Source organism: Pseudorca crassidens, chromosome 9, assembly GCF_039906515.1.
Source record: "Pseudorca crassidens isolate mPseCra1 chromosome 9, mPseCra1.hap1, whole genome shotgun sequence".
In the NCBI taxonomy this organism is placed as follows: domain Eukaryota; kingdom Metazoa; phylum Chordata; class Mammalia; order Artiodactyla; family Delphinidae; genus Pseudorca; species Pseudorca crassidens.
The window spans coordinates 101973718-101986474 of record NC_090304.1 but is presented as its reverse complement, the minus strand read 5'-3'; the positions used below and the strand labels follow the sequence as shown (position 1 = coordinate 101986474).

Here is a 12757-nt window from a genome sequence, read left to right as displayed (position 1 = left end):
CCCTTGCTTGTCCTCCCTCCTCCCGAACTTCTCCACCTGATTCACCGAATCATCGTTGCCTCTGGGAAGTCTTCTCAGCCGCCGAGTCTTGGTTGGGTAACCCTTCTGTTTTCCCTGCAGCACCTGTACTTGCTTTATTCTGGGGCTCACCTATCCCTTCCTCACTTACGCACTTTAATTCCTGAAAACCTTTATTTCCTAAAAGCCTTGCTGCTGCTGCTTTCTTTTTTTTGCCATGCCCTGTGGCTTGCAGGATCTTAGTTCCCCGACCAGGGATTGAACCGGGGCCACGGCAGTGAAAGCACTGTGTCCTTACCACCGGCCCGCCAGGGAATTCCACTAAAAAGCCTCACTTCTTAGTGAAAGCCATTTTCATTGATTTTGGTGGGAAAAAAAATCATGTGTTCCCTCCCAAACCAAGAGAGCTACACTGCTTTCACAGATAGAAAAATAAATCAACTAAGCAATAAAAACAAATTTGTGTAGGTGATAAACAATATTTTGAAAGTAAATGAATAGTTTGTTCCTAAATATATTGCAGTGATTTTATTGTCCTCAGCAAAGGAGAAAGAGAAGACTTGAGGGTGGTGACTGGTGAAGGAGGGCTGGTGAGGAAGTCCTTCAGAGGTGGGGGAGTCGGGAAGTAGACTTGGAGACAGGAAGTCTTCTAAAGGCATGTAGTTATCTTGCAGTCACATGGCACTTAAAGTTACAGCACACAAAAGCACCTTATGGCGAAATAAAGACTAAGCGGCGAAGTGTTCCACCAGTTGTGGAAATGATGCATCCCCGCTGGTGGGTGTGTCTTTGACCAAAGCTGTAACATCAAAGTTCCATTGTTTAGTTTCTGATTGAAAAAGTTATATAAAAGTTTATACCAAATAAAAAGAAGCCATCTGCAACATGGAATAACTTCACAGGAGCCCCTGTGGCAAAACATTTAGTCATTCTGTTAGGTGAGGCTGTGTTTGAACAGCTTCTTTAGTTGTCACCTGTCCTCACCTGACTCAAAACCTCCTGAAGGCAGCTACGCTGCCTGTTTTCTCCCTGGCTAAGTTTCCAGCATAGCACAGCGCCTGATACGTAGTAGGCAGGCGCTAAGTATTTGTTGAATGAAACATGAATTCCTCTGCTTTGAATCCTTCTAATGCTTTTTACTGTCTCATTTACTTATTATCATTTTCTTTATTCCAAAGTTAATTCAAGCCCTCTTTTCCTAATTAGGGTGCAGTATCCTTCAGTTCAGGAATTATACCTTCCTCATCTTCCTCATTTTTGTACCCTCCCAGGATCTTGCCCAGAGTAGATGCCCTACGTATGGAATTAATTGACTGGATGAATATTTCTTGGAAACAGTAAGATTCTTTGAGAAATCTGTGCAGGAAATGTTTGCTTCTTAGCTAAATTATTCAAATATTCAGAATGAAGAAAACTTTGAGAGGAGATTTAAAGCTGGATGTGATTAAGGTCAGGGTGGTTCAATAGGTTAAAAAAAAGTATATATTGTGTTGGACTTCCATAACTGAAATTGTGCTGAATTAATCAGTACCTAATAAAAAAAATTAAAGTAGACATGCTTTATTTTTTCTTTTGTTTAGTTATTTCTGAAAACTCATTTTTTCTCAACAATTGAGAAATAGGATGTTTTGAAATAGAGGGTTTGAAAGTAAGAATCAATCTTTTTTTTTTAAGAAGGAAATTACTATTTCATGAAGAAAATGATGCCTTTAAAAAAGAAAACTAAGTTAAAGAATTTTCTATTTTGAAGAACAATACTGATCCCAAAGCTGAGTTTTTGTTCACAAATTAATCCCAGTTATTCCCTAAGCCTCAAAGAAAACTATAAGAAAGTCTGATATAGGAGTCTAGGGAGGGGATAGTTCAGAGAGACAGCTTTGATCATCCTTAGGAAAGCAAAGGCGTTCCTTTAAAAACAGAGGAATCAAATCTAGAAATTCAGGACTTTCCCCAAAGGATTATTCTGGCAGCATGTTGAAAAGGGGTTATAAAAGCATGAAGTTCACAACCTGAACAATAAGTTAAGTAAATGTTAGGGAACTATTTCCTTTCTTATTCTGAGACGAGGCATACCTTTAGCTTCCCTTTGCCGACAGAAATTCTCTTAAGCCTGGGATGGCTTAAAAGTACAGTTTGTAATGCAAGACAAATTGCCTTCTCTGTAGGCATGCAGGAAAGGCTTAGAGAAAGCCCTGTAACTCAGGAGATACCAGCTAGTCTTTAGGCCAGGACTCAAGGAGCAGCATTTGGGCCATATGAGAGTGGGGAATGGGGAGGAGAATGGGTAAAAAAAAGATTTTTACCGCATGGAGGAAAGAGTTATCCCCTGATCCTGATTTGTAGGTTGAATGGGATACTACACTTAGCTGTTCTTTTTCTTGTTCTTTTTTTTTTTTTTTTTTTGTACTGTGAAGAGACTGTACTACCAGGTGCTTTCTTGGGAGCAAAGTGACCACTGAGCATCTTCTCAGACACTTAAGTCAGCCACTCAGAACTGCAGTGAAAATAATGGATGTTGGCCTTTAACTTCCTCTGAGTATAAGAAGGAGGTAGAAGAACTTCCTCATGACCATGTTAATTCCTTCTGAGACCAGTGAGTTGGATAAGCCTTGATGGTTCTGTTTTTCACATGGGAAATTGATCAGGCCTTTGCCAATGTCCAATAGTAAGACAAGATCAAACCCAATTTAAAGTCCAAGTCCTTGAGTTATTTTACTACCTCTAGTAGTTTAGGGACGTAGGGGTATATATATGCTTAATGGACACGGAAAGCAGTAAGCAAGAGAGGATAATGGTTGGGAATGAATGGTAACTTACTATTTTGAACGCCAGCAAATATTGCCAGAAAGCGTCTGTCAGCAGTTCTTGCGTACAAATTGCTTTTCAGACAAATACACGTTATAAATTAAAATCGCACAGTATAACAACCTCAACACACAACCCCTTAACTTACTTGAAGTGAATTTTGGGTAAAAAGCAGAGATTTTTGTGTCCATGGTATTTTTTGTAATTGAAAGTTCAGAGATGGACAAGATTTGATCAGGGTAGCCTGCGGTGTCCATTATTGTTATTCTTTCTGCAGTTACTTTCATATAAATTTCGAATATTGTTAGAGAACCCCCTAACAGATTAGACAGTGAATGTTGCTTTATGCCCTATAAAATATTTTAATTAATTTCTCAAATTCATGTTTGATATCCACACTTCGCTTACCTCAGTGTAAGGAAATAAACAGTCTGCTGGTGAGCAGGGGTCCCCCCACGTGCTGGTGGCGGTTGATGGGGATCAGCTTGTGCCTTGTTGCCATCTTTTTGGACGACAACCTCAACCATCTATATATTTAGTCTTAAAAATGTTTTTACTCCTTGGCCCAATAATTTCACTTTTAAAAGTCGGTTCTAAAGACATGCTTAGAAGAGCAGTTAAAGATTTATGGACAGAGATACTCACAGCAGTATTATCTGTAATAGCGAAAAAAACCCACAAAACCAAAAATATACATATGCACACACATGTAAAAAAGTGGAGCCTAACCAATAGGGAATGGCTAAGCAAATTAAGTGTTGATACCTACATTCAATAAGTATCTATAGCTGTTACAAATTATGTTTATGAAAAATTTTAATAAACATGATCATTAGGTGATAAATGAAAAAAGCAGGATTTAAAACTATATTCCATATATATTATGATCTTCAGTTATGTAAATATACACCATATGAAAAGGATTAGTTGAAAATGGATTGAGATATTGATGTGTTACCTTTAGGTGATAGAATTGTCATGCTTACTTGCCTTGTTTTTGTACATTCATTCCACATTTTTATGCTAAATGTGTGATTTTCTTTGTCATTGAGTATTTGTAGAAACTTTCTGTTAACAATTTTCTACTTGATAAAATAGCATATTCACTGTAGAATATGTGAAAGAAAACCTTGAATATTTTGTTTAGAATATCACCTGGCATTATGTTAACCACATTGGATGCTTAAAAAAATATTCTAAATGAGAAAAACACTGCAGTCTGAAAAATGGCAATGTAATTTAAATCAGAATTCTGTTTTATCTGATATGATTTAAATCCAAATTCTGTTTTGAATTTTTACATGAGAATATTTGAACGGTACGTATGCTAGAACAGAGGTCAGACAGCCTTGGCAAGTGATGTGTGGTGGGGTGGGCTGGTGTCCTCTTACTGTGGACCTTTTCTCTGCTGGCCACTGTTTCCAGATCAGAAAAGGAGGATGGGATAACAGTTTCTATGCAGAGGAAATTAGGGCTGTTTTCTCCCTTGCCAAGGTAAATTTTTGTGGGTAAGAAAGATGCCATACGTGCTAAAGCCACTGATCTGTGTGGGAGAAGATGGCAGGAACCTTGTTCAGTTATGATAAACTTGGCCAAACAAATTGTTCATTTGCGAGCAGTGCAGGGAAATGATACATATTTATATGTATGTGTATATAAATTAAAAATATATAAAATTTGTATATACTTATGTACATTTATAGTATACACATATATTTATGTATAGATGTTAGATATGTATGTTAAAATATATTTTTTGTTTTCCAATAACTTAACTAGTCAAGTAGCAATAGCACTAATATTATTAAGACATTTCCTCTTTCGACAAATATAGTACTTTTGAAAGTGACATAGTATTGAATAACTTTCCAGCAGTGCTAATGCATATACCCTGACTTATACATCCTCTAACCCTCCTTATGGTCAGGGATGTTTGTTTGTGAGGTTGGACCTAGGTTGCTCTTGGTGGCTGTTGAATATAATTTCAAGCCACCTGACCCGTAGAGCAACAGAACCCAGGTTGTTGTCCTGAATATCACAATTTTCTAACAAGCTGAGCAGGCTTGCCACAGAGAAATATAAACCAAGTCAACAAATATTTAGTCAGTGACTGTGAGGGTCATAATTTCTTTCCAACCTCTCAAATCAACTGACCGCACGTTAACCTAATAGAAAGATAGGCACATTCCTGTGTGATAATATTTAGGTAGCAATAATGAGCTGTGATGTTTTAAAGGACAGCTGTAAAGTAACTCACTAGATCACGTGCTGGGGTTAAAGTTGACTCTGGAATTTGTTTCACTGCTTTTCAATAAATAAATAGTCGAGGAAAGATTTGGCAAAAGGAAGAAACTCTCTTCCTTGTCCTCAGGAAGGTGCCTCCTGTTAACAAGTTGTTTGAATGTTTACTCTGCCGTGACTGCTTAGCAATGGTGTGTCAGTTCTTACCCTTGAACCAAGGGAAGAATTCAAATAAACCAAAAAGGTTTTCACACAGCTGGCCCCTTCTGCCAGCGGGTGGTACCAGAGTATTTTCTTCCACTTTTAGAAGAGCTCAGCAAGGGCTTCCCTGGTGGCGCAGTGGTTGGGAGTCTGCCTGCCGATGCAGGGGACACGGGCTCGTGCCCCGGTCCGGGAAGATCCCACATGCTGCGGAGCCTGCGCGTCCGGAGCCTGTGCTCCGCAATGGGAGAGGCCACAACAGTGAGAGGCCCGCGTACCGCGGAAAAAAAAAAAAAAGAGCTCAGCAAGAAAACATTTAAAAGGCATTCCTCGAACTGATAGTCCACGATGTAGATAAACTTGAGTTTGCAACTTGGAGATTTTGGAGTACCTGGTGTAGAGAAGTGAGCAGATCCTGGGAGATATTTGATTTATTCAAAGCCATACTTAAGGTGCCTTACTTTGTATTACTACCCAGTTTTATCAATGGTTAGAATTAACCTTTCTTTTCACAGATGAGTACACACGTAGAATTCTCATTTCTAAAATGTCATTAATGTAACTCTGGCATTACATTTTGTTGTATTCTGTAGTCAGATTCCGTGTCCTGGCCAAGCAGGAATGTAGGGGAGAATTTGTCGACACAATAACCACTCTTTGGATCTCTAGCCTAGCATGGTGCCTGGCATACAGTAGGCGCTTACTTTATGTTTGCTAATTTTTGAAATCATATATATGAATGCATAAGTGAATGAAAGAATAAAAATATAGCTAGGTTACACTGAATTCAGTAGAGATAACAGTTCTCATTAAATACTACTCTCTAAGGTACTTCTGGGAATTACATTACATTAAGGTATTCCTTTCATTTTAAGAAACATCAAGTGCCTCTTTTCTGCTAGGCATTAGAATTTGCAAAGTTGGATATGACATCATTCTTGCCTTCAAAGAGGACATAGTTATGTAACCAGGTAAATTGCAGAGCACAGTAGTGAGTGCAGTGGTAGATAGTGACCAAGGTGTAGGAGTAGCACAGAGAAGGAATGAACCATATCTGGAGGATGGCATGGACCTTGTGAATATTGCTAATTTATTCATCTTGTTTACTTTCCATCTCTCCCACAGAATGTAAGGTATACATTTTTGTCTGTTACTTATTTTTACTTACATATATATTTAAGTGCTCTATCTCCAGCTCTTAGAATAGTACCCATCATATAATAAACATTCAGTAAATATTTGTTGCATGAATGAATAATTTTCCTTCCAAAAGGAATTTACCAATTATATTTCACCAACGAGATATTATAGTGATTTTTACGCACATCCTTACCAGTGCTGGGTTTTGTGAAACTTTTTTAGCTTTGTAAATGTGTTATATTATCTCTATATTAAAAAAACACATAAACAAACATTTCCATGGCTGCCATCCATCCATCCCCAGCAATTCTCTCTGTTTTTCTGCTGCCCTTTTATAGCAAATCCTTGAAGGAGTTTTCTGTGCCTGTTTCTTCATTTCCTCCCTTCCCATCCTATCCTGAACTGATCAGACTTTTGTCCCTTCTCCACTGAAACCGTTCTTGCTGTATCACCCATGGTCTTCTTCATGGCTTTCTGATGCCATCTTATCTTACTCTGTTTCTCAGCAGTGTTTGAGATGGGTTGATTACTCTCTTCTTCCAGAAATATTTTCCATTTTTCTCCCTAGATGCAACATTCCCCTGGATTTCTTCTTATTTTGTTGGCTACTTCTTCTTAGTCTCCATTATTACTTCTTTCTCCTCTATTCAGTGTCTAAAGGTTGGAGTATCTTTCCTCCTCTATCATATTTTCCTTAGTGCTCATCTAGCGCCAAGGGTTTAGTACATGTAACACCTGCATTTTCAGCTCTGACTTCTTCCCACAGCTCCAGACTCCTATATGCAACTGTCGACTAGTTACTGGTACTCGGATGCCTCACAGATCTCAGACTTTCCGTGGCCAAAGCACAGCTGTTGAGCAGCCTCCTCTTCAGCCGTTTCCCCTGCTCCAGTCTTCCCCATTTCAGGAAGCAGAACTTTTACTTATTCTGTTACACCAAAAACTAAGAGTTGTCTTTGATATAGCTCTTTCTCTCACACTTTTTTTTTTTTTTTTTTTTGCTGTACGCGGGACTCTTACTGTTGTGGCCTCTCCCGATGCGGAGCACAGGCTCACGGGCCCAGCTGCTCCGCGGCATGTGGGATCCTCCCGGACCGGGGCACGAACCCGTGTCCCCTGCATCGGCAGGCGGACTCCCAACCACTGCGCCGCCAGGGAAGCCCTCTCTCACACTTTTTATCCAAACCTTCATCAGCTTGGTTTAAGCTTTAGTGTATGTTCTGAAGCCGGTGATTTTCCTCAGCACCTCCACAGCTGACTCACTGGACTCACCCACCACGTGCTCATCTCTCTCCCCAGCGATCTTGTACCTTCCCACTTGGTCTCCCTCCTCCATCCCGGCCCCACTTCAGTCTAGTCTCCATCAGCCAGTGATCTCCTTAAAGCATAATGAGATCCCATCCCTCCCTTCTCTAAGTCCTCCAAGGGTCTGCCATCGCATTTAGAATAAATGCCAAAACCTTCAGCGTGGCCTTTGAAGCTGGGCAGGGTCTAGCCCGGCTTTCCTGTGTGCTCTCTACTTGGCTCATCCCACTCTCACCACAGTGGTCTTTGGATTTCTGCAGACAAACTCGATCCCCACACAAGCCTGCCCCTGGTATTCTCTGCACAATCCATGAGTCCCCCATCTGAACAAAGGGAAGAAAACCAGGAGTACCTGACTCATAGGCTTGTCGTGAAGGTTCAGTTAATATATGAAAAGCACTGAGATGGTGTCTGGCTCGTACAAGCACTATATAAACGTTAGTTATTATTTTGTTGTTATTGTTTCTGTTTTAAGGAACATAGAGGAGGAATGCATCTGAGTTGTGTTGAGTTTTAGATGGTTGTGAGATGTACAAAGAGAAAGGCGCTAAAGGCCGTTATGTATTCATTTGGAACGATTGGTTCTGTGTAAAATAAGTGTCTTAGTATCTTGGAAGAATGAGCAGAATTTCTAACTTTAATTTAACGTCTAGAGATTAGCTTGTGAATTGGGAAGATGTGGATCATTGAATGCCTTGTATTTGACGCAGTCTATGTGGAGCTTTCAAAATAGAGGGCAGCCACTGTGTTCATAACTCGGGCTGGCTATTCAGATAAAAAATTCCAACTGTTTTTGTACTTTAGAATTTCTTCCTTTTTTTTTTGATGTCTTTTAGTAAGCCAAGGCCTGGATTTTGCCCTGGAAGTCTGTCCTGCCCGCTTCTGCAATCTGGCGCTATGCATCCAGTTGCTGGACCCTTACAGACACTGCTCTATGTTACTCTCCCGATTCTGTGCTCTTCCGTGAGTCCAGGTAAGAGGAGAAGAATGGTAGTTTGGGCCTGAAGCTTTTCCTCATCTCAATCCTATGAAGAACTTTGACTTTAATGCTTCGACGATAGTGATGGTTTCTAAAGACGTTTCTAAGATTTGTTTGACCAGTGGAATGATTTTAAAACTTTGATTCATTAAGCAAATTAAGGATCTCTTAGGAGTGCTTCTGGGCACTCGCAGGCCTTCCCATCATTGTCCGTATAATTTATTCCTTTTGTTGTCTTGAAAATAAATATTTTCCGAACATGCTTTTTTTCTGTGAGGATATGTTACAAATCTCTGAATTTGGAAATTATGATAGGAATAAAATGCTGACTACACACCACCAAAGAGGAATTTTAGAATCCGTATGTAAGAGTACTCAACTTGGAGTGAGAGAACTTGGTTCAAATCCCAGGTCTCTCATGATCTTGCCTAATTTATTACCTAACTCTGGGTTACTAAAAAGCTTAAATGTGTTTATTATTAAATGTATATGTAAGCCTGAGGCTAATTCATGGCCCATATGCATTTCTTTTTATTTTAGATAAGTGTGAAGATTTATATAGGAGTATATACAAATACGGTGATGTTTATTTATTAAGTAATGTTTGTTTATTATCTTTGTTAAAAATACTGTAAGGGACTTAGACTTAGTAAGGGAAAATTAGTAAGGGAAAATTAGTAAGGGAAAATCAACTTAGTAAGGGAAAATTGATTTAGTGGTTTTTGTTTGTTTGTTTGTTTGTTTTTTGCGGTACGCGGGCCTCTCACTGCTGCGGCCTCTCCCGTTGCGGAGCACAGGGTCCGGACGCACAGGCTCAGCGGCCATGGCTCACGGGCCCAGCCGCTCCGCGGCATGTGGGATCTTCCCGGACCGGGGCACGAACACCGTGTCCCCTGCATCGGCAGGTGGACTCTCAACCACTGCGCCACCAGGGAAGCCCGATTTAGTGGTTTTATTTCTGGGTTTTTTTTTGGCTAAATAGCAACCTCAGATTCAGTCAAGGCATTTCCTTTAATCTTTATTTCTGGTAAAATATCCTATAAAAGTAGATTCAGAAATTTATTATTTTTTTCTTTTAACTATTTTATTACACCAGATTATTAGTATCCCTGTCCCCCGCCCTCATTTTTGGGTGGAGGGGAGGGATCTGTTTTGATACTTGAGCGCAAGAACCCCTCTCCCCCAAGTTACTGGAGGAATAGACATAACAAATGAAACTATTCCAAACACCAAATAAAAATATTACGATTGATACCCCGTTTATCCTCATATCCCCAAAAGGATAGACTTTGTATTTCGGTGTGGCTTCCTAACTTTCTACTTCTGCGTTCTTAAAAGTTGAACATTACTTATATTAAAGGGAAGTAGTCAAATTATTTTGAGAAAATAATTTGCTCTTAAAGTCAAACCCTGTTGGTAATATGGAAGAGAATTCTTTTGATTTTGAAAGTCATCTTCTCTTTTTCAGATTCTTAATTTCCATTTTTTAAAAGCTACTTCATTAGAAGAGCAGTTTACCATTTCTCATTTATAGAATTAGTATTTTGTTTTATTTATATCATAAGGATTCTCATCTGTGCTGCCCTAACTGTTAAGTTCTCCATTGGTATGTTGCCTTCTTTCTTCCAAAATATAAGAATGTTCCTAGAACGCTTACAAGCTCTCAGGACCATAACGTATATAGTAAGGGATTGCCTTTCGTTTTGTAGATTCAGATGAAGTATATTAAACTTGCTCTTCTTTCTCTCTCCCCTTGTCTCCTCTTCTCTCCCACTCCCCCCACCCCTTTGCACACGGGGACTGTTCCCTTGTAGACTTGGCACCTTATTTTATTTCTGAGCCATTGTCTGCCGTCCAGAAACTTGGTGGACCTGTAGTACTGCATTGTTCTGCTAAACCTGTGACTGCTCGTATCTCATGGTTGCATAATGGAAAAAGATTGGACAGAAATGTGGAACAGATTAAGGTTCACCAGGGGACGTTGACTATCCTTTCTCTTAACCCCTCCCTGTCGGGTTATTACCAGTGCATTGCCAACAATAGCATTGGCGCCGTTGTGAGTGGTCCTGCAACCATATCGACTGCAGGTGAGTCTGATTTTGTCCCTGTTACAGATGCTTTTTTCCTGAAATTACTGTTAATACTTGCATTTTTTTGAGTACTTGGAGGAGCGTGGGCTTTGGAGTAAGACACGTATGCATTCTCATCCCAGCCTTGACACTCGCTGTGTGTTTAACCTGGGGGACGATACTTGAGCCTTGCTTAGTGTCTTCCTCTGTATCAAGGGATCTGGACATTATTTTGTGCAGTGTTAGGACAATTTTCTAACGTGAATCTGAATTTCTTTGTGAGTATTTAAAAGTCCTTAATATCAACAACCAAAAAAGCTGTTGTCCGCTTTGACAGTTATTTCATGCCATCCTTTATCTTTTTTGCACATCTAATTGTTTTATTTGCCTTGATTACAGAGTGATTTTCATGTATTTAATTGAAACCAGGCTAAAGAAGTGGGGTAGAAAAATAACTGTAAGGAAAGGAATGTTGAGTATTGAACTTATGGAAAAATCTGGTATGTGTGGTTTTCTTAGTAAGTTTGAGCCATCTGCCTTTCAAACGGTGATGGCTTCCAGTAATGGAAAGCGTCTTTGTGAGGGCACCCCTATTTACAGAACAAATCTGGATTCCCCAGGAGTAGTGAGTTTGTCATAACTGAGAAGAGTAAATGTTTTGGTAGAGCTGTGACCCGTGGACAGCTCCAAGCCACACACCGGAGGGCTGAATTCCTAGGGGCAGGCTGCAGAGTGCTTTCAGCACTGGCAATAATAAAGAGCCCTTCCATGCAGGCTCCAGCTGGAGTCAACTTAAACCGAGAGAAATTGAGACCTAGTTAGGATATTCAGGTAATTCAAACGATACACTGCTTTTTTTTTTTTTTTTTTTTTTGATATCCTAGGTTCATTCTTGGAAACCCTTTTATTGCCATGTGAGTAGCTACTAACAGAATAAGGATGCATAGGGAAAGTGAGTTTTGATGAGAGACTGGATTAAGAAGGATTTATCTTGACAGAATGGGAACAATTAGGCTTTATAGTTCTCCCTAATGTTTCAAGAACAGTTTGCTTGCCTTGTAGTCTCCTGGAAGCATTGTCTTCTGGAAAAGGGTGCCATGACTAAGCCCCAGCTCTCAACTGTGCACCCCTACCCCAACTGCTTTCTAAGATAAAAAGATCCTGCTACTTTGGGAACTGGGATTAGCTGCCACAAATGGCCATGGTGCAGATGTTGTTTCTAGCTTTACAATTTCCTTTGGGAAAGAGAGTTCAAATTTACATTTATTTATTTATCTATCTACTTATTTCTTTTAGTTCTTGGTGATTTTGGTTCATCAACAAAGCACGTTATTACAGCAGAAGAAAAAAGTACTGGTTTCATTGGCTGCAAGGTACCAGATAGTAACCCCAAAGCTGAGGTGCGCTATAAAATCCGGGGAAAGTGGCTGAAACATTCCACAGGTGAGACCTCTTACGACAAGCCAAGGGCACCCAGAGAACAAATGTGATTAACCAACTACCGTTAAGCTCTGTGTGCTAGGGGCTGTAGACACAGAAACACATAAGATATATTGTGTCTACTGTTGGGAGTCAAGTGGAGTAGTTTAGACACATGGTTACAGTATGAAATAGAACATAGTACAGAAGACAGTACAGAAATGATTACAACCCCGCACCCCCGAGGCTCACTCCTTCAACTCATTCAGGAATCTACTCAGATATCACTTCCTTTGAGAAGATCGCCCTCATGGCACTATCTGAAATGATGTGCTGTGTTGCTCTGTCCGCTTTATTCAACTTCGTTTTCCGTAGCCCTGTGTCATACGTATGACTGTCTGCTTGTTTGTCGTTTGTCCCTTTCTCTGCCGCCTTGTTCCTGCATCGGAGCACTGGCAGCATGAGTGCAGGGCTTGCTTTATCTGCTCGCTTCATTGTTGTATCACTTGTGCACAGGCCATTGTTGGCAGAAAATAGGGTCTCAGTACATATTGTTGAGAAGAAATGAATGAAGACGTGA

At 40.0% G+C, this 12757-nt stretch overlaps 1 protein-coding gene across 6 annotated transcripts in view; it reads left to right on the top strand.

Annotated features, from left to right (window-relative positions):
• Positions 1–12757, top strand: part of CDON (cell adhesion associated, oncogene regulated) — a 100653-nt gene that overhangs the window by 31641 nt on the left and 56255 nt on the right. For all 6 annotated transcript variants that reach the window (XM_067751504.1, XM_067751501.1, XM_067751502.1 and 3 more), the window contains 3 exons: positions 8547–8683; positions 10504–10776; positions 12055–12201. In XM_067751504.1, coding sequence (XP_067607605.1) covers positions 8608–8683; positions 10504–10776; positions 12055–12201 — 496 coding nt within the window. In that variant the 5' untranslated portion in view covers positions 8547–8607. The remainder of the gene's footprint in view (positions 1–8546; positions 8684–10503; positions 10777–12054; positions 12202–12757) is intronic.